This window comes from Vanessa atalanta, chromosome 15 (assembly GCF_905147765.1).
Source record: "Vanessa atalanta chromosome 15, ilVanAtal1.2, whole genome shotgun sequence".
Taxonomy (NCBI): Eukaryota; Metazoa; Arthropoda; class Insecta; order Lepidoptera; family Nymphalidae; genus Vanessa; species Vanessa atalanta.
In genome coordinates, this window is record NC_061885.1 from 3,842,543 (window position 1) to 3,863,616 (window position 21,074).

The 21,074-nt window shown below is 34.6% G+C and overlaps 2 protein-coding genes across 5 annotated transcripts in view; one reads left to right on the forward strand and one right to left on the reverse strand.

Moving 5' to 3' along the window:
* Nucleotides 1–5,443, forward strand: part of LOC125069572 (supervillin-like) — a 187,133-nt gene extending 181,690 nt beyond the window's left edge. For all 4 annotated transcript variants that reach the window (XM_047679098.1, XM_047679100.1, XM_047679099.1 and 1 more), the window contains 5 exons: nt 13–1,685; nt 1,796–1,885; nt 2,247–2,440; nt 2,733–2,894; nt 3,848–5,443. In XM_047679098.1, the coding sequence (XP_047535054.1) occupies nt 13–1,685; nt 1,796–1,885; nt 2,247–2,440; nt 2,733–2,894; nt 3,848–3,934 (2,206 nt within the window). In that variant the 3' untranslated portion in view covers nt 3,935–5,443. The remainder of the gene's footprint in view (nt 1–12; nt 1,686–1,795; nt 1,886–2,246; nt 2,441–2,732; nt 2,895–3,847) is intronic.
* Nucleotides 5,444–6,067: 624 nt separating this feature from the next.
* LOC125069524 (uncharacterized protein DDB_G0290685-like) lies at nt 6,068–9,101 on the reverse strand. Its single transcript, XM_047679043.1, has 4 exons — nt 9,069–9,101; nt 8,483–8,697; nt 6,596–8,083; nt 6,068–6,472 (listed from the first exon to the last, which is right to left on the reverse strand). The coding sequence occupies exons 1-4, from the start codon at nt 9,073–9,075 to the stop codon at nt 6,068–6,070; spliced, it is 2,115 nt and encodes a 704-aa protein (XP_047534999.1). The 5' UTR covers nt 9,076–9,101.
* Between the last annotated feature and the right edge of the window lie 11,973 nt (nt 9,102–21,074).

Below are 21,074 nucleotides of genomic sequence, written 5' to 3' on the forward strand. Positions count from 1 at the left end.
TTTTGCTTTTAGAAACCGAAGCACAGACATCGCACAACATATACAAAACACAAAGGATCTCGGCTGCAAGAGCGCAACAGGACTCATCAAAATAGATGAGCAAACTAAGAACTTCTCCAACAAACATTGGAACCAATTCTGGTCGCTGCTCGGTGTCACCGAAGGCATCGAAGAATATAAACCCATAGAAACCGGCCCCGCCGATGAAGACGAGATCTACGAAACTTGCATCGTACAAACAAATATGTGCTACGAGGTTGCGGATGATGAATTAGTGCCGATTAAAGAATATTGGGGCCAAGTACCAAAGATAGCCATGTTGCATCAATCAAAAGTTATCGTCTTCGACTTTGGGTCAGAGATGTATATTTGGTACGGGAAGAATGTTCCACTAGAAAGTCGCAGACGAGCAGCGCAACTTGCACAAGAGCTCTTCGATGAAGGTTACAATTACGAAGAGTGCCACATCAACCCCTTAAATGCCGCTGCGACCCAGGGTGCTAGAGAGGATTCTAATATTTCTACTAAATCCGCTAAAAGTCGACCAGAATGGGCCATACTATCCAAAATCACTCAACATATGGAAACTATATTATTCAAGGAAAAGTTCCTCGATTGGCCCGATTACAGTCGCGTAATTAAGGTCAAACCTCAAGAAAATAAAACAAACAGTATCGAAATAACCCCTTGCGATGCCGAAGAGATGTGGTCTAACGAATACCAAGATCCCGACCTCGTTTTAGAAGGTTCTCACATCGGTCGCGGCACGCATTACTACGACAAAGAATCGATGCGTCACTACGATATTAAAACGAAATCTGTTTGCAAGTGGGTTATTCAGGAATACGACTACCAGAAAGTCGAAAATGAGGATGAAATCGGGGAATTCTTTTCTGGCGACAGTTACATTATCAGATGGGAGTATCAGATCACTGTAACAGGACGCGAATTAAACGGAAAACCTTCGAAACACAACTTGACGGGAAGAGATCGATGCGCGTACTTCTGTTGGCAAGGAAAGGATGCTTCTTCTAACGAAAAGGGTGCTGCGGCCCTGTTGACCGTAGAATTAGATAGAGAAAAGGGCCCTCAGGTGAGGGTTGCTCAGGGCAACGAACCGCCAGCGTTTTTGAATCTCTTCCAAGGTAAATTGGTAATCCATCAAGGAAAGAAAGGGACGGACAAGAGTAGGTACAGATTGTTCGTCACTCGCGGTAATCTTTCCAACGAAGCGTATTTGTTACAAGTACCCTGTTCCGTGCGACAGTTGCGTAGTCGCGGATCATTAATTCTAGTCGATACGGAGAAAGCCTGCTTGTACATATGGCATGGTTGCCGAAGTATGAAGCACACGAAGCAAATGGCGATCGAGCTGGCGAATAAATTGATTGCGCGGCAGTCGAGCTATTTATTCGGAAGTGAAGACATAAATATCAGTGAAGTCAAAGAGGGCGAAGAATCGAAAGATTTCCTCGACTGTTTGGGAGTTACTAACAAGCAGTATTACAACTCCGTTCTAAGTGGAGGAAGGGACTGCGGGGGAGGTGTAACTCCTCGGTTGTTCCATTTCACGGATCTGGGCGGTCAGTTCGAAGCCAATGAGGTGCTGTCACCGCTAAGGCATGAACATCTGGTGACACCCTTTCCTTTTGAACAAAAGGAGTTGTATTCGGCTTCGCAACCCGGTGAGCATACATAATTATTTTATAGAAATTATATTCGAACTCATATAATAGGAATATGACATATTATTATTATTTGAATGTATTACCCTAATGTTGTGTTATTTTATCAGCCCTGTTCCTACTGGACGACGGACAGAACGTGTGGGTGTGGCAGGGCTGGTGGCCCCACCACGCGGACCTCGATCCCGCAGAGAGGAACGGTGGGTCCACATTTTAAATAATAAACCTTGTCGAAACTAAATAACAACACTCCTCTGTATTTTCATAATTTAAAAATTTTGAGATAAACTTGTATGTGATATACAAGATAATTTTTTATTTTTATTCATTCATAAAAAAAATAATCTTCTTAAAATAGCTATTTAAAATTTCTTATAAAAGCTTTTTAAAATCATCATCTTAAAGTCATCATTTTAAAAAACTATATTAAGTGAAGCCACCGCCGGTATGGAATGTATAGTCTACCGAGAGGAACCCGCAAGGACCACATCAGTTACTGTTTCCCAACATTTAAAACGCAACGCGGTAGGCGAACGTATAGTAACGTGTGCCGGTGCGCAGGTGTGGGCGCGTTCGCGGCGCGCTGGCAGGCGCTGCGCGCGGCGGCGCTGCGCACGGCGGACGCGTACCGGCGCGCGGCGCGCTCGCCCGCGCCCGACGTGCGCGTCGTGGCGGCCGGCCTCGAGCCGCAGGCCTTCACGCGCCTCTTCGACGCCTGGCTCGAGCACGACGACGCCGCCGACGCGAATATCGCGGTGAGTGCCGACATATTTAGTGCATCGAAGTGCACCTAGCGATAGATTACCGATAAGTGTATGATAAATTGGTGATGGTGAAATCTGGTGTACAGTGGATCGGGTACGATAAGATGGAGCAAAATTTACTGAGGGAGTGAAATTGCTGCCGCATTTGCACACACTGGGTCGGTCCTGATGTTTGACAAAATAATAGTTTTGTAAAATAGTGTTAAATTAAAAAAAAAGACATAAATGACCCGGCCTACCTGGGCGCACTGTTGGCACTCGCTTGACCTGGCTGGCCCCGCAGCACGGCTACAAGGCGGGCGAGCAGCTGTCGGGCGCGCGCGAGCTGTCGCGGCTGACGAGCTGCGACGCGGTGTTGCCGCTCGGCGCGCTGCAGCGCCGGCCGCTGCCCGACCACGTGGACCCGCACCACCTCGAGCGACACCTCGCCTCGCCCGACTTCCTGGTACGACGACGCCCCACGTTTGTTCATGTCGTATCGCACTACTCACGGATATAGTCATCTCACTTCTGTACCAACTTACGCAATTTTATCATTATGTAAAAATTGTGTTCAAAAAACTAGACAGATAGTTGTTTCACTCTCATCTCATTATTACTTCCTCTCTCCCTTTTTTTTCAAATCTCAGTTATATCTTCAAGACTGATCCCTGAGTAGGACGAGTGGGGTATTTGATAAATACAGTTTAATTGAGGCAAAATTCATCTTAAATCTCACATTTGACAACTAATTGTAGATGTCTTGTAGCCCATTTAAGTAATATATTTTTTTGTTGTTACAGATATGTATTTATAAACATTATACAATATGATATTAGTTCTAAGTCATGTATATTTATGCACTTAAAATTTAATCTGTATTATAGCACCAATGTATATTAATAGCACATTGCTTGAAATTATCGTATTATACAAATAAATAAAATATAAATGATTATACTGAATATTTACATAGGTCTATTTCACTCAGTGGTATGGCCCACTCATCGTTTATTCTACCACTAAACAGCACTATTTAGTATTGTGATCCGATTTGAAGGGTGAGTGAGCCAGTGTAACTACAGGCACAAGTGACATGATAACTTAGTTCCCAAGGTTGGCACGTTGCTGACGTTGAGAAATGCTTAATATTTCTCACAGCATCAATGTCTTTGGATACTGGGTTGAACCACTTACTATCAAGTAACCCATTTGCCTAGTCGCCGACCTAATAAAATTAAGAGAACATAGCAGTATATTTAAAATATAAGCCTATCGTAGTATAAAAATCACATTTTTTATTTCTCAACTTATTTTTGCCAACTTATTCTTACCTTATTATTACCAACAATTCATTATATATAAAAAGAATATTACTATCTGAAATGTAATTGTAAGATATTTTTGTTACTTTTCCAGGAGGCATTCGGCATGACCAAAGAAGAATTTTCAGTGCTACCAGCCTGGAAACAGACCAACATGAAGAAGGACATCGGCCTGTTTTGACCCATCGGCACAGTTCAAGCCGGGTTCAGTTTCACCGCCAGGGTCGCGGGTTGATGTCCTCCGAGGGACATAGTCTAAACTTTTTGTACAACCGCCGCTATTTCGTACTTTTTTACCGAAAATGTCGATGGATTTGATACGATTAATGTTAAGAGCACGCTTTAAATTTTATAGCATTGAAAAAGATTTTTGTACTAATGGAATGTAACTGTGTATTCGTTGACGTGATATTTTCAAGTAAACCGCGTAGACTAGGCAAGTAGGAAGCGATAGGATTTGAAATTCGGAATTGTATGTAGTTGTATTTCGTCGCTTCCATGCTGTGTTATTTATTAGCTGTTTTGTATATAGTCGTTTATGTTTGATTATTTATTATTATTTTTTTTAATTTCATATATTGTATTTTAACTTTACTCGTACTTTTCTATACATTTGTAATATAATAATGTATTAAAATTTTTAGACATACATTTATTCATATTTCCCGCATGGAAGCGTCAAAACGGCAATTGTGTAAACGTGATATTTTTGTATTTTGCGTTTTAGTGTTGTTCAAATGAAATGTCGTTTATATTAAAGCGAATTTTACGATAACATTATACGCGAAAACTATTTAGCGAAAATGTATCTGGTCAATGTATGAATATCGTTTAAATCGCTAGATAAACCGATACTTATACTATTATATACGCTTTAGGGTAGGCTTTTATAGTCTGTGGCGTTCGGAAATGACACGAAACTTGTGATATCTAAAACTGTAATCAATACGAGGTCCAGTCAATGTGAATGTTTCCGCGTCACAGACGATCTTTACACGTTTAACACATCACATATCTACTCATTAGCTACTTTTGTACTGAGCGTTGGGAGGACCATGTTTAAAATTGTTGATTCACTCCTTACTACGAAGATATCTTAGAAACTATACCATTATACATTTTTCTAATGTATCTAATATTTAATGTATGCAGACATAATGTGATTTCTAACTAAAGTTGCACTACGACTTTCTAACTATTGAACAATTCAACGAATCCTACATTCGAATGGTATTAGTTTATATTTGTTTCTAGATCAACCTGCGTCCGATAATTTAGAGGATTTTACTCCATATTGGCTTGCAATTTATTTATTACGCTATTTCTATGTTGTCTACAATTTTAGATGTTTATTTTTGTAACTATTTTAGCTTTAACATAACGTCTAATCTCCATATTTACCCGGGCGTCTGTTCGTGATGATGCCGGTGTGAAATCGTTCTAATAACTGCCAATGAGTAGAAAATAACATTTTAACTATCAAGTCATACTTTAGTTAACGTACTTAGTTAACCGTGTAATCTTCGTTTAATGCATTTACGGCCGGTCCAGTCCGGGCCCCGCGGCAAGAACTTCTCTCAAATCCAATGTTTAATGTTTTGCTTTGGTTGTGTTACTTATACTATAATTATTATTGTATTTGAGATTTATTTTGTATAATAATGATGTAATAAATTTGGCTAAAAATTTGCAAGATTTTATTATTGAATTTCCACCCAAATGCTCTTTAATTAAACTTCGTAAATGTTCAATCTTTATTAACATAATACTGTATTATTTAATTTATTGTTCTATTATTATTATCAAAATCGAAATAAAATATATAGATACTTTATTCGAGTAATCTCTTACAGACATATCGTCATTTGACTTTAATTGTGTTTGTATGTCAACGTCATGAGGAGTCTGATAATAATCGATGTATAAAATCACAGTTACGAGTACCTGATGGATACGAAATGGTTCAGTGATAAATAAAAAACTGAGTACTTTACTGGACTATCCGTCTTCCACTCAGTACGTCGACTATTTTGATCGCAATTAAAAAACAATATCGACTAAATATTTAACTAGTAGTTAGTAGTTATATAGCATTAATAAATTATAAAATAAATAAAAACAAATAGTTATAGTAATATAATAATTTATTACACATCCACGTCAGTTTATTTACAAAATTGCACAAAGTGAAATCCTACTCACAACACTTAAGTCTAATTTTTAAAAATAAAATTGTTTTCATTGCTACCTAACTACCTACATTTCAAGATAGCACTCTTTATAGAGATACTTTTGAAATCAAATGCCTATCGTTTTAAGCGAATGCACTTATTAATCTTTTGAAAAGCATTTTAACCCCAAATTCTTCATTGTCGGTATCATTTTCCGTTTCATCACTTTGACTGTCTTCACCGTTTTCATCATCGACATTGCCTTCATTGTCACCATCATCGTTATTATCATTATCACCATCATCATCTTCAGCATCGTTATTCTCATCATCATCATCATCATCAACATCATCACCATTATCATTTTCACCGCTGGTATCCTCATCACCGTTACCATCGTCCTCTCCATTACCATTGTCATCCTCATCACCGTTATTATTGTCATCTTCGTTATCATCCCCATTATCGTTGGCATCGTCATCACCGTTATCATCACCACCATCGTTAGCATCGTCATCACCGTTGTCATCACCATCATCGTTAGCATCGTCATCACCATCATTGTTAGCATCGTCATCACCGTTGTCATCACCATCATCGTTAGCATCGTCATCACCATCATCGCTAGCATCGTCATCACCGTTGCCATCACCATCATCGTTAGCATCGTCATCACCATCATCGCTAGCATCGTCATCACCGTTGTCATCACCATCATCGTTAGCATCGTCATCTCCGTTGTCATCACCATCATCGTTAGCATCGTCATCACCGTTGTCATCACCATCATCGTTAGCATCGTCATCACCGTTGTCATCACCATCAACGTTAGTATCGTCATCATCGTTAGCATCATCATCGCCGTTGTCATCACCGTCACCGTTAGTATCATCACCATCATCGACAGCATCGTCATCACCGTTGTCATCACCATCATCGTTAGCATCGTCATCACCATCATCGCTAGCATCGTCATCACCATTGTCATCACCATTAGTATCATCAACAGCGATAGAATCTTCTTCATTATCGTCACCGTCTTCATCACCATTACCATCTTCATCAATATTACTTTCGTCATTATCAGCTTCTTCTTCCATCTCATCATTAACTTCTTGTTCTAAATCTTCTTGTTGTTTTAAACGCCTAGTTGACCAAATAAAATCTACGACAGCATCTTCCTCGCCTTCCTCTCCTTCTCCAGATCCTTCGACATCGTTAGAAGAAGGTTCGTCATGTTCATGTTCATGTTCATGTTCATGTTCATGTTCATGTTCATGTTCATGTTCATGTTCATGTTCATGTTCATGTTCATGATCATGATCATGTTCATGTTCATGTTCATGTTCATGATCATGTTCATGTTCATGTTCATGTTCATGTTCATGTTCATGTTCATGTTCATGTTCATGTTCATGTTCATGTTCATGGTCATGGTCATGGTCATGATCATGGTCATGATCATGGTCATGATGATGATCGTGGCCGTGATTGTGTCCATGGCCATGTTGATGCTGGTGATTATGATCATACGATGCCCGGCGGACTACAGCTTCTTCAATCACTTCTTCATTATTCAATTCTTCGTCATTGTTTTCTTCCTCTTCTTGTTGTACGGTTTCTTCTTCATCTTCTTCGTTTTCTTCCACTTCCTGCTCTACTTGTATTTCTTCTTCTTGCTCTTCTACATCCTGATCCTCTCCTTCCTGGTCATCTACTTCCTGCTCTTCTTCGTCCTGTTCATCTTCATCCTGTTCTGTAAGTTCTTCTCCCTCCTCATTTTCTTCATCATCTGTATTATTTTCTTCTTGTAATTTTAATTCTTGTTCGTCTACGTCCTGTTCATCAGTTTCTTCTTCAACATTTTCTTGTTCTTCAATTTCTTGTTCATCAACTTCTTGGTCTTCTTCAACTTCTTGTTCATCTACCTCTTCGTCTTCTTCAACTTCTTGTTCATCTACCTCTTCGTCTTCTTCAACTTCTTGTTCATCTTCCTCTTCGTTTTCTTCAACTTCTTGTTCATCTTCCTCTACTTCTTCTTCAACATCTTCCTCTTCCTCGGGTACTTGTTCTGATTCCTCTTCAGAACCAATTTCTTCCTCTGGATCGTGTTCTTCCTCAATTTGACAGCTTTCTGGTGGTGTAGATTTATCGCAAATCTACAAAAGATAAAACATAAACAATATTAAAACGTCTCCAATCAAAACTAATTTTTATTTTTTTCGAAATATGCATGAATCTTCATCATTATTTAAAATAAAGTTACTGCCCGTAAATGTTCCCCTGCTGGCTTGAGGCTTCCTTTCCGATTAAAGAGAAAGTTCAAAGCTTATTTTACGAGGCTTCAGATTAGACACTTATAAGTTTTCTCACAAAGTTTTATTTCACCACTAGATTAATTGTAAACACCAAACTAAAAACATGAAAATTCAGTGGTGCCTGCCTTTGTTTTAACGCGCAATACGGTTAAGATAAACGTTGTAACCACTGTGCCATAGACTCAATATCTATGTTAATTATTAAATGTATGCTTAAGTGTAGTATATAAGTAAATTTACCTGCTCGTCCTCATTAAACCACGTCCCCGAAGGACATTGCATAAGATAAGCACGACTTGAATAACATTGGTAGTAGTGCAAGCAGCTGTCGACATAGGCGATTCGTAGGAAATTTTCTTGGCCAATGCACAGTGTCTCCGGATTTTGTCTCAAATTGATTGAGAACGCGGAGGCGCTGGCCAGCGCCGCCACTAGCAACAGCAGCCCTGTGGTCACTACCGAAATAAAATCGCTTGTTTAAATTGAAAAAGAAGGTTGCTACAAAATTAGCTTTGCGACAGTAGTAAGCAGATTATACTATTCTTCACTTTTTTTTTTATAAATAAAAAAAAAGTTGACAATGAGTGTCGCTCAAATCCTACGTTGATTGAATTTTCAAAAAAAATAAAACTTGACTTTTACACTTTATATTTTCCACATTTAAACTACACAGCATCTCAGTCTAGTATCACGTGTTCGTAATTACATAATGCACCGTAGAAACTACAAACTATTTTTTTTTGTCTCTGAATAACAGTAGTAATTGCGCGCCTTTTTAAGATAACAGAAAAGTTCATCTCAGATTTTAAGGGTCGATTTTACTTACTCTTCATTTTGACCGCAAAATGGCTCGTGTCGTGATGCGATCAGCTAACAAAATAATTTTATTCTGAGGTAAGACACCAATTTTATCGAGAACATTATATCTAAAGAATCAGAGATAATGTCAGACAGTATTGTAACTGGAGATATTGTCGATCACAATTTATCATACATACTTTCCGTCCCTTAAGCCGCGTTTAAGTTATTTAATTATTAAATAAAGTTTTATGCGATTGATCTATGGCAAAATTCAATATTTAATTTTTTACAAGATGTTTTGTGAATATAATTATATACACTTAATCCAGTAAAATAAAATACCTAATTTAAAAGTAATGCAACAATGTTTTTTTTAATATGATGCGATTAATAAACTCGGCTTAATCACGATAACACTCGAATGAAGTAGCTTGCCTAACTTTAATAAATTTTCTCAATAATTCCCTATTATTTTTAAATGTGTTCGAGTACATATTGGTAGGATCAGGATTGGCTTTTTGACGACATTTTGCAATCTAAATAATTTAGAAACAAAACCTCTTTGAATGGTTCTCAATTGTTTCATTCATTCATATAGACTTTGTGTTAAGTAAAATATTATTAATTCATACATTTATATTTTCGTGCCCGACATGTTTCTTTATAACACGGCTTTATAATTCCGGTTGTCAATGAAATGCCATTTTTGCGTTCTTCGCATGTTCTTCTACATAACCTTGTACTTGATGATTGGTCATAGATTAGAATACCTTTTTAAATGATTCAACGATTGAGAGAGTACTAGATACATGTAAAATTCGAACTTGTGAACATTTCATTGATTCTATTTCATTTTGATTTAGATTATTTATAAACAATTTATAAATGTTTTGTAAAATGTATTATACATAAACATAAGCAGCCCGTAAATGTCCCACTGCTGGGATAAAGGCCTCCTCTCCCTTTGAGGAGAAGGTTTGGAGCATATTCCACCACGCTGCTCCAATGCGGGTTGGCGGAATACACATGTGGCAGAATTTCTTTGAAATTAGACACATGCAGGTTTCCTCACGATGTTTTCCTTCACCGCCGAGCACGAGATGAATTATAAACACAAATTAAGCACATGAAATTTCAGTGGTGCCTGCCTGGGTTTGAACCCGAAATCATCGGTTAAGATGCACGCGTTCTAACCACTGGGCCATCTCGGCTCATAAATGTATTATGTTAGTACCTAATTAAGCCTATGCTTAAAACTTTCCGAAAAAGTTTAATAAATCTTCTATTTAGACTCAGTTAAATTAAGATCTGTGGAAGTACTGTAATTCTTACTTTCGTAATTCTTAAATCCTGACTAAATTCTTACCACTGGATATTTAGATAAACGTATATTATTTCCTTATTATATTTAAAATAACAACGTCATGAAAAGATTGATTTGTGTAACTAATAAAAAATATTAACTTTTAAAATTTAAAATAAATACAGTTCCCATTTTCGTATTGTTGTTTACACGTTACTAATGTTTCGAAAGAATGTAGTAGAACTTATACATATTTAGTATAAGTATAATTATTACCATAAATGGTAAACATGCGTATCAGCATCCATAAACTTACGGCGTAGATTGATCGATAGGATATCATTAGGATGTTGCTATCGTTATCTAATATACTTAACGTTATACTTTATAATAATTTATATAAAACGCGTTATTACTTTATAATAATATGACGTTGTAATTCCGTTTAAATTTACGATAGAAGCTGTCCATTAAAAACATTTTACATGTTCTAAGTTGTTAATATTAAACGTTTTTCTTTTATAAAATAATAATATCGCTATAATCTGACGTTTGTTACTTATGAAATAAGGCAAGTCCGTTAAGTAAATACGGAAAATATAAACGGACCAAGCGTTGATCCTTGTAGTACACCTCTTCGTTGACCCGAGTTTCGGGAGATATATTTCAGCATAAAACTTGTATTCGATTTCTCAATAACACTCAAAAATCCACTGCTTGGTAAATATATATATGTGATACGAAATCAGAAGATTTAGCGCATCATCATTGATGTCATTGTCAAAATAAAAATATCCTTTAATCAAGTAGGCTCATAAAAGCATTTTTGAATGGTCATGTTACATGCTTTGAATTAAATGTAAAGATTCGGAAAGTAGATTCTACCGAGAAGAACCGACGAGAAACTCAGTAGTAACTCTTTTCAACCTTTTTAATTACAGAGTATGTCAGTCAAATACAATAATATTTATATATGTTCTGCCTTGAGATCAATAAATAAAAAATGCACCCTTATTTATCTTTAATAAAATCTTGTATTGAGTAATATGCTTTATTTATCAATTATTTTTTGCCATGAGCTTTAAATTTTTGAATAGGCCGAGTTAACTAATAACTGGGGAACCTTATTATAGAAAATAATACGGTGCTCCAGGAAGGATATATTAACTTTGCGAAGTCGGAAATTAAGTGTTATGAATTTCCCTTTTCTCCTCGTGTCTAAACAATAATTGTCACCGTTTCTTTCAAAAAGATCTATATTCATGTCAATATACATTATATTGTTGTGAGCAACTGTAAGTATCCCGAAGCTCTAAAATATTATTAAAATACCATTTGATTTTGCAGGATGAAAATAGTTTCAATATCTTTAGCGCTATTCGAAAGCAAAATGTCGTAAGACATAATACTATGAAAGTAACCAATGTATACTAATCGAACAGTATCAATATCAATTAGGCGTCTAACTTTTCTAACCGCGTATGCTGCGGAGCTGATTCTCCCTGTCACGGACGATAAATGAGGATTCCACTGAAGTTTTGAATCTAAAGTAATCCCTAGAAATACTGTAACGTAACTTGAAATTTGTTTTCTACTTTAAGTAAGGCAAACAGAATGCATTTTGTCTCTTTGACATTTAGAACTAAATTATTTTTTGGAAACTTTGTATCAGTGATAATGCATTGTTTACATTGTCATAATAAATTTTTTTTCTATCAACTTTACTACAACATAGTATAAAACAAAGTCGCTTCCCGCTCTCTGTCTGTCCTGAGTATGCTTAATTCTTTAAAATTACGCAACGGATTTTGATGCGATTTTTTTAATGTATGAACTGATTTAAGAGGAAGGTTTATGTGTATAATACATGCATAATATACTAGAGAAAAACTAATAATTTTAGAGGTTTCTAATGTGATGTCGTAAATAAACACTTTTTTGTGCTTACATTGCAAACGCTGGCCGAACCCTATGAGGCAGTTAAAAATAATGTATAGTATTGTACACATTAAAAATGTCTGTTATCCTTTACTAAGATAAGTTTTATCCTTTACTTTTTACGAGAAATAATGGCTTATTTTCGAAGTGATTTTAAACAATACAATTTAATTAATCCTTATCCAATTATGTACCTTAAATACATTGTGCATTTAATACAGCATGTATTTTGAAATTGATATTTTCGAAGATATTATAGTTTTAAAAGGGTCGGAGCGGTTTGTATCGACAAATAAAGTTGTTAACGTTGTATATAAAAAGACAATCTGTAGTATATTTTATATCAGCATTGTATCCGTGCGATGTCGGGGCGGGTCGCTAGTTAAAAATAAATAAGGTATCATCAACAAACAATACAATATTATATACCTTTAAAATAAAAAAAGAAGATCATTTATTTATAACAAAAAAATTTATTCAAAAATCCTGTGGAATGTCCTTTCTTAGAAAAGTTGGATTTTTTGATTCAAGTATTAAGCAATGAGTTTGTATAACTTGTTCCTTGCTTGTACGTGCTCAACACGATCGACCACAGTAAAGCCGAATTGATCACTATGAAAAATTGTATTATATTTATACCAAAGTGAACCAGAAGTTGATTTACCATTAAATTTTCAAATATTTTGCTCAATGAAGCAAGAATAAAAAAGGACCTATAATTATACGGATTTTCTTTATTTCCACTTTTAAAAAAAGATACTATACTAAATAAATCTATACTATCTATATTAATATTATAAATGTGAAAGTAACTCTGTCTGTCTGTCTGTCGCTCTTTCACTACTAAACCAATGAACCGAATTTAACGAAATTCGGTATGAAGCAAACTTGAACTCCAAGGAAGGACATAGGCTACTTTTTTCCCATGACAACATATGACCATAACGGACCACTAAAACGCGAGCGAAGCCGCGGGCGACAACTAGTAAATAAATAAATTACAAAAACTTGTTAAAAATTAAGGCTATATACGAATCACAGAGGTAATTCGTATAATTGATATCTATTCTTATAAATGCTCGCAAAAGCAACAGAAGCCCTCACTCAATCGCTAAACTTCAATTTTATATTCGTGTAATATGTTTTTATTTTAAATATATTTTTCAAATTCCCAAAGATATTCCTAAAGTTTTTGAAGATGTTCAGATTCTCAGATCAGATAAACGAAACAAACGCAGACCGTATGTTTGAAAGCTATTACATAAAATATATTACTATCGATGCATGCGATGCACGCAGACATATACGATCATCAATCATAATCGAAAATCGGAGCCAAAAACTAATTCTTTTTAAGATAAGATAGCTTTCGGGTTGGACAGTGCGACAATAGTTTTAACAGTGAACTTGAGATTACGTTCTCGAAATTTTGCATCTTTTTTGTTTCTATGTAACGATCATTATCGCTGATTTGACAGCTCGTGATAATCACCACACTTGGTTTCTAGTTATTTCTGTAGCTGTTCGCTTAGTTTATAAATGTTTATTGGAACTTAGCAGAATTGTACATCATTTACCAATTTCACAGCGAAATATTTTGAGATAATTTACAGTTACATTTCAAGGTCGAATATGTGTCTACGTTTTAAGCAATAATTTAAAATTATTTTGATGACGGAATAGGAGTTTTACTTTAGTCACTTTTGTGTGTGTGGATGATCGATGAAGGATGAACGATAGTTATTCTTAAACCAGACCAGACTAATGCAGTGAAAATATTTAGCACACAAGTGACTGTGAAAACACCCCTGGACCATTTCCTCATTCTCATAATACGATGTGACTTAAGTAAAAAACAATACGGCGACCTCAGTGGTCGAGTAGTGTGTCCACCGATTACCGGTCGAGTCGATATAAAAAAAGTTCATTAGTTTTCTATGTTGTCCTGAGTCTGGGTGTTTGTGGTACCGTCGTTACTTCTGATTTTCCATAACACAAGAGCTTTAGCTACTTACATTGGGATCAAAGTAATGTATGAGATGTCAGAGTGATGTTGTCCAATATTTATTTATTTTTATAGGACCAATCCAAAGCCCAATTTATTTTATTATATAATTATATATATATATATATATATATATAGCTATATATATATATATATATATATATATATATATATATAATATTAAAATCAATAATAAATTCAATAGTTTATTATTGATTTTAATATGAAATTCAGTTGACCTCGTAGTAACCACGCGATGGTCATTCGTTAATCTGTGGCGCCATGCAGCATCACAGCTCTAATCTCGATATTTATCAGGTTGCGTTAACACGATAAACGTTGGATATCAACAAAGTATTTTTTCGTATATCTTAAATCTCCTAAATGTAAATTTTACTTACGATATTAATAAAGGATCGTGCCTAAACATAAATATATGAAAAGATAAATCTCTGTGGACATTATTACCGATACAGCGAAATAAACAGTTTGTTACAGTTTATAAACAGTTCACGAGAGAATCTATGACACCTTGGACTTGGGTGAATATTGATAATATTTAGTGTGGATACGGTCGTATCTTGTATCTCTTTCGTTCACCTTGAATAACCATGTTGAGTTTTTTGTTATCTCATATTTAAAGATTTGGTCGATTGCAATATAAAGAAATATATTATTTTTAATAATTGACTTACTAACAAAAAGACGCGTTACGCTCTATCGGTAATTTGTATTTGCTTTTATTTCTTCACGATAATGTTCTTTTCGTTTTTATAATCTGATCTAGTCTGGTCTTTATAATTTTTATAATATTAACTTTCGCGGGCAATTTTTCAGAAACTGTACGACGTAAAAAAAATTAAGAAAAGAGCCTACTCATTTCTTAACCACTTGTTTGTTTGCCACCTATATAAAAAAAAAAAAAACTAAAAAATTCCCTAGAAATAGCAAGGACGGACACGTCCCTAGATTTTGCACCAGTAAAAAAATGAAAATGTAGTATGTGTATTCGTTAAATAACCAAAACCGAAACGACAACTGCGCCACCGTGCAAAACATGCGGAAACCGTATAAAAGATTTATTTCCAGTTCAATTGAGAGTAAAAATTAATTTTCAAACTTTGTAAGGCTACCGTCGAGGTGCACTGAATGTTTTTAATTAGTAGCAATAGTGAGAGTAAGTTTGATTTTCTTCAAAAACCCCGTATATTTTCATGGGTTTCCACTGAAATGAATAGTTTTTTCGAGTTTGTGTAGCGATATATTTATTTTCACTTGCTACTTAAATGTATTGTAACGGTAATTTATATATGGTAGTTTCATTTCTATTTTTTTTACGTTATTGGACGAATTAACTTTTCAATATTTAATACGGAATACACTTTGGAACGCTTTATAAAAAAAAGCGTTCAACATAATTTTTAATCCGAAAAATAATATTTATTTATTTTTATATGAAATAATACAATGGAAGTACAAAAAATTAAGGATACGATGAATAATGCTAGGAACTACTGATTTATTCACCAAACCGCTGATGGCATCTGTAACCAGAAGTACTAAAGGTATTTGGGCTTGGATTAATGAAGATGGGCATATTTATTTTTGCTCTGTGAAGCAAACTGGTTAAATACGCGGGAATAAAATTCTACCATTACAAAAAATGTAATTAAATTGATAAAGTTTTATGACCAAAACCTACCTGACTGTATTGAAGACTGTCTTTCACAACAAAAGTATTAAAACTATAAAACTAGTTAAGTAGAAAAAAAAATTTAGGCAAAATTAAAGAATTAATAAATATGTAAGTGATATAAAACTTGAGTCAAGGACGAAGTAAGGGATGAATATTATAAGAAATATTACAGTGTCTGTGTATTACGGGCGCTGGTGACCGCTTACCTTTTGATGGCGTAGTTGTCTGTTAAAAGTTTATTTACCTGTAAATATTTAATGTTTTGGAAATTCATTTGTATGTACGTCATCAAGATGTATATGTTAATATAATATCATGTATTTTATATTATAATAAAAATCTTTTAAATTTTCAATGGATATGTAGAATATCAGCAGTGAAATTCTGTCAACCATCTTACGTTGATACGGCATTTTGATATTAGTTCCCTATAAGTTTTATAATTATTAAATTAATTGTCGTCGTCATTTTGACACTTCACGCTCGTGTTCTGCGGTGAGTTTCGAGTTTCTTCTTGTAGAATACCTTTACAGGAGAGTTTTATTGTAAGAATAAATATGCCCAACAACAAATCTTTCTTATATTCCTAATTTATTTTAAATGTTACAATTAAGACATTACCTTTGAACATAAACATTTAATTAAGTACATCAAATACTCATTATCTAAATAAATTGTACATAACATGTTTAATAACCTTATAACAACAATTACTATACATTTTTTTTATTTTAATACAGATTTTCTTGATATATACAAATGAGAAGTAATTTTAAAATATAGACGTCATTTATGTAAATGATATAGTTAAGTTCGATTAGATTAAAATAATTCAAGCGAGAATCCCACGCAGTAACGCAGGGTCATTTAACAGGAGCAACTTAGGCACCGATACTCAGTATTATTGTCTCGTAAATGAACGGTAAATACTTAATAAATGGGTCTAATTAAATTTTCTCGGCGCCACTTAACAATTACTTAAGCCGGAACGGAATACTCTCTTACGCTAAATAGAATCCAATTGTATTGCGGTCTCGTATAAACGTATCTAAAGTCAATTCTCTGATAATTTACGTTCCTTATTATCAGACGTGGTTTTATGTCGTGAGTCGAAATCGCCTTGTGGTTGAAACTCGTGAATACTAATAGAAAATTGCGGATTCAAACTCAGCATCAATGACGATGTATTTTTATATGCTTGATTTTCGTTTATACTTAATTAATCTCATGCGGGTTATTGCGAGCGAGATCGTTATGAAACTTGTTATGTATCTACCAAGGATTGGAGCGGCGCTGGAATAAAGTCAAAAATCTTCTCGTTTATAGGAAGGGCGGTCTTTATTTAGCAATCGTATTATAAAGGCTACTTGTTACTTTAAAAATTCTCGAGTCAATACAGCTTTAACCTAATTGTTGTTTTAGAATCTATGAGCTAAATCGGTATCCAAAATTAGCGAGATGTGAAGTGCATGTGAAATTTATAACAAATCATAGCCCAGTCAATTTTTGTTAATCTTAAATTATAGCATGGTACATCTGTTGACACTAAAGTTTATGGTGTATTTTAGGCAGTTCGGAAAATGGGCCATCTGATGGTAAGAGTTCTCCTCTCCCATAGACGAGGTTACTTTAAGAAGTATTTTATGAGAATCATTCCTTATATGAGCAATGCGCCACCAACCTTGCAAGCTAAGGTAGTGCCTGTTACATAGGCTCACTGAACCTCCAAACCGGAACATAACAATACAATTACGGTTTGGCGATAGAATATACGATAATTTCGATGTACCTATACAGACGTGCTTGCACAAGCTCTACCGAGAAAATTCGAGGTGGATTTTCAATTTTTAAATATAAATCGTTTTGTACATAATGCAATTTACTTTCTGATAAAAACTTTTATAAAAGACCTCAATCAAATTAAATTGTTCACTTTATCTGTAAAAAAGTATATTTAGTAAATATACTTTAGTTCCGATGTTTCATAGGAATGTTTCTACGTATCACCTAAATAAATCGTAACAACTTCAGACCCTGTGAAATATCTCAATAAACGCCGTACGTGGGAAGATGGCGAATGATAACAATATATTTTCTACAGCTTTTATATCGACGCATGAAAATTAATAAGATCTTAGTCGTTAGGTTGGCAATACACCTATGTCAATTTATATGCTATATACTATCTTTGAGCATTCATAATTGTATATATTTTTTGGCATATTAGCATATTGGATTATAATGGTCTTAAAGTAAAACGAATTTATCGGAGGAGCTTAAACTAGTTTGTGTGGCACTATAAAACTAAACAAAACGAGGCAACTTTATTATCTTTGTGTACGTGATAGCCGCTTACATACTTATTTATTACGTTGATTTACTTGGTGATATAGCCGTCTGGGTAGGTACCACCCACTCATCAGATATTCTGCCACCGAGCAGCGATAGTTGGTATTGTTATGTCCCGTTTTTAAGGGTGAGTGAGTCAGTGTAACATCTTAATTTCAGAACCGCACAAGGGACATAACATCTTAATTTCAGAGATTGGTGGCGCAATGGCGAAGTAAGGGATGGTTAATATTTCTAACTATTTAGTTAAACAAAACTTTATACGTAAAGAAAAATAGTATTTACTGAGCTTATGAACGCATCGATCACTAGCCGTCAGTATCACGTGGTTTGCAAACTCCTAATAAACGTTTTTCTTGATTCGGGTACGTTTAATAGTAAATAAATGTGTATATATGAAGCAGTATGGAACTTTTCTGGTTATTTAGCGTATAATTTTGGAATTATGGAATCTTTCGAACCGGCTTGATCTGGTACATGTATAGGGGAAGTAATGTTACATGCTTATCTTTATGAAAAACGACTTCTTTAATATATGATTATATTTCTGATAAATAGTCTGACGACAAATGTAAAAAAAAATATATTATTTATAGTGCGAGTTTATATAAAAAATTTCCTACTAAAAAAAACTAAACTAAATCTTCTTGATTATAATTATTGACAATTTTTGTTTTATAAATGTATTTTTTTATTTCCACAATCAGTGCTCAGTAAAACTTTACATTTTTGTTGTGTTTTTGCAAAAGAACTTTCCTTTTAGAATTTTAGAGAAGTAAGATACATCAAATTATTATATTTTTTTTAATATTAATATAATAACAAGCTCTTTATATTACATCCAGCTAAAATCATGAATACGGTACAATACCTTACACAACTTAATACACGTGTGTAATACATGAATTTATACGGCAAAAACCTATATGTAACTGCACAATAGATCTATCGGATGATGACATACGTCACAATCAAAGAAACATCCACTTTAAGAAAATTCATTCTTTATAAGATTTATAACAAATACTTATTTATTTATGGCCTATTAAAAATTAAAACACCTAACATAACTCCTTACTCAATACAAGATAAAAAAGCGTGGACTTATTATTTATTGAATTCTAGGCAGGATGTATAGAAAAAAATTTGTTGTTTACAGACATACTCTATAATCAAAATGGTGGAAAAGAGTAACTATATCATTAAGAGTAATCAAACAGTATAACTTTTACGGGCCTAATTGAAAAAAGAATATTTTAATTTTGTTTTAGATTTATTATATATCCAACTTACTCATATCTTAGTGAACAAGCATTTTTCTCACAATAACCGTGTGATACATCGAAATACAGGATCAAGACATCAATTCGCGCAACACGAGACACGAGAGTATTTACTTTAAGTCGTAGAAAACAATTTATTACAAACAATGTAATAGTTTACTGAGTTCCAAATATATATTGTAACACGAGAATCATTAATTATCACATTCGAAGAGAAGGGATTTAGTTGCGGATGATAGATCATATTATATGATAATAATAGTCATCTTATTATTATTATAGATAGATATTTACGAATATACGAACTTTATTTATACGTATAATATAATAATATTAAATATTTTTCTAATTATCCTTACTATAATACTTTATATCTTACTATATAAAATGTATGAAATTATTGATTAGATATTCTAGATATATTTTTTATCTGTGGTTTTTTCAAAACGTTGATTGACTCGTTTGTCTAGTAGCTCAAGATCCCCAGGTCCAGGATTCAAACCAGGTCAGGCCGATAAAAAGTTATTGGATTTTTCTCAGCGATAGTCCTGAGTCTGGAATTTGGAAGTGTGTACACTCCCGTGGCCCGGAAAGCACGTGAAGTCCTGATACCGAAATTTTTCTGATCTTTTTTTTATGTAATGTTAGCGGACCGGTAAGTGGGCCACCTGATGTGGTGATCTGAGTGTTCACCAACGCTCATAGACATTGGCGTTGTTAGAAATATTGACCATCCCTTACTTCGCCAATGCGCAACCAACCTTGGGAACTTATACTGTAACTTATTATGTCCCTTGTGCCTGTAATTACACTGGCTCACTCACCCTTCAAACGGGAACACAACAATACTAAGTATTGTTGCTTGGCGGCAGAATATCTAATGAGTGGATGATACCTACCCAGTGCGGTTTGCACAAAGCCCTACCACCAAGAAAATTGTCGGATTAACCGTCCCATCTCAATATGAGAGTGAGATAATAGAGAATGCATCTGGGCTTGCACACACACTTGTGCACATATAATATGTCCAGCGTAGTTGACTGATTTCTCTTGAGATTTACCGCCGTGGTCGAAATCGATCTGGATGACATCAACATCAAATAATTTTTTTTTTGCAGTTCTGCTTAATTTGTGTTTGTAATTCATCTCGCGCTCGGCGGTGAAGGAAAACACCTGCATGTATTTAATTTCAGCGAAATTTTGCCACATGTAAATTCACCAACCCGCATTGGATCAGCGTGGTGGAAAAAGCTCCAAACCTTCTCCTCAAAATTGAGGAGGTCTTAGCCCAGCAGTGGGAAATTTATAGACTGCATATGTGATGTGATGTTATCGGTAGAGTTTAGGAAACGATTCTTTAAACAATTTGAATACACATATAAATATTTTTCCATTCGATTTGAACACGTGAATTTTGAACCAACTTGCGTTTCAACGGGAGAATACTGCTAGCGTTC

Coding starts and splice junctions, on each gene's coding strand:
- LOC125069524 (XM_047679043.1), bottom strand. Junction 8,084..8,482: donor GGTTTAATGAGGACGAGCAG/GTAAATTTACTT, acceptor TATCTTTTGTAG/ATTTGCGATAAATCTACACC. Junction 6,473..6,595: donor ATGCTAGCGATGATGGTGAT/GACGATGCTAAC, acceptor GATGGTGATGAC/GATGCTAACGATGATGGTGA.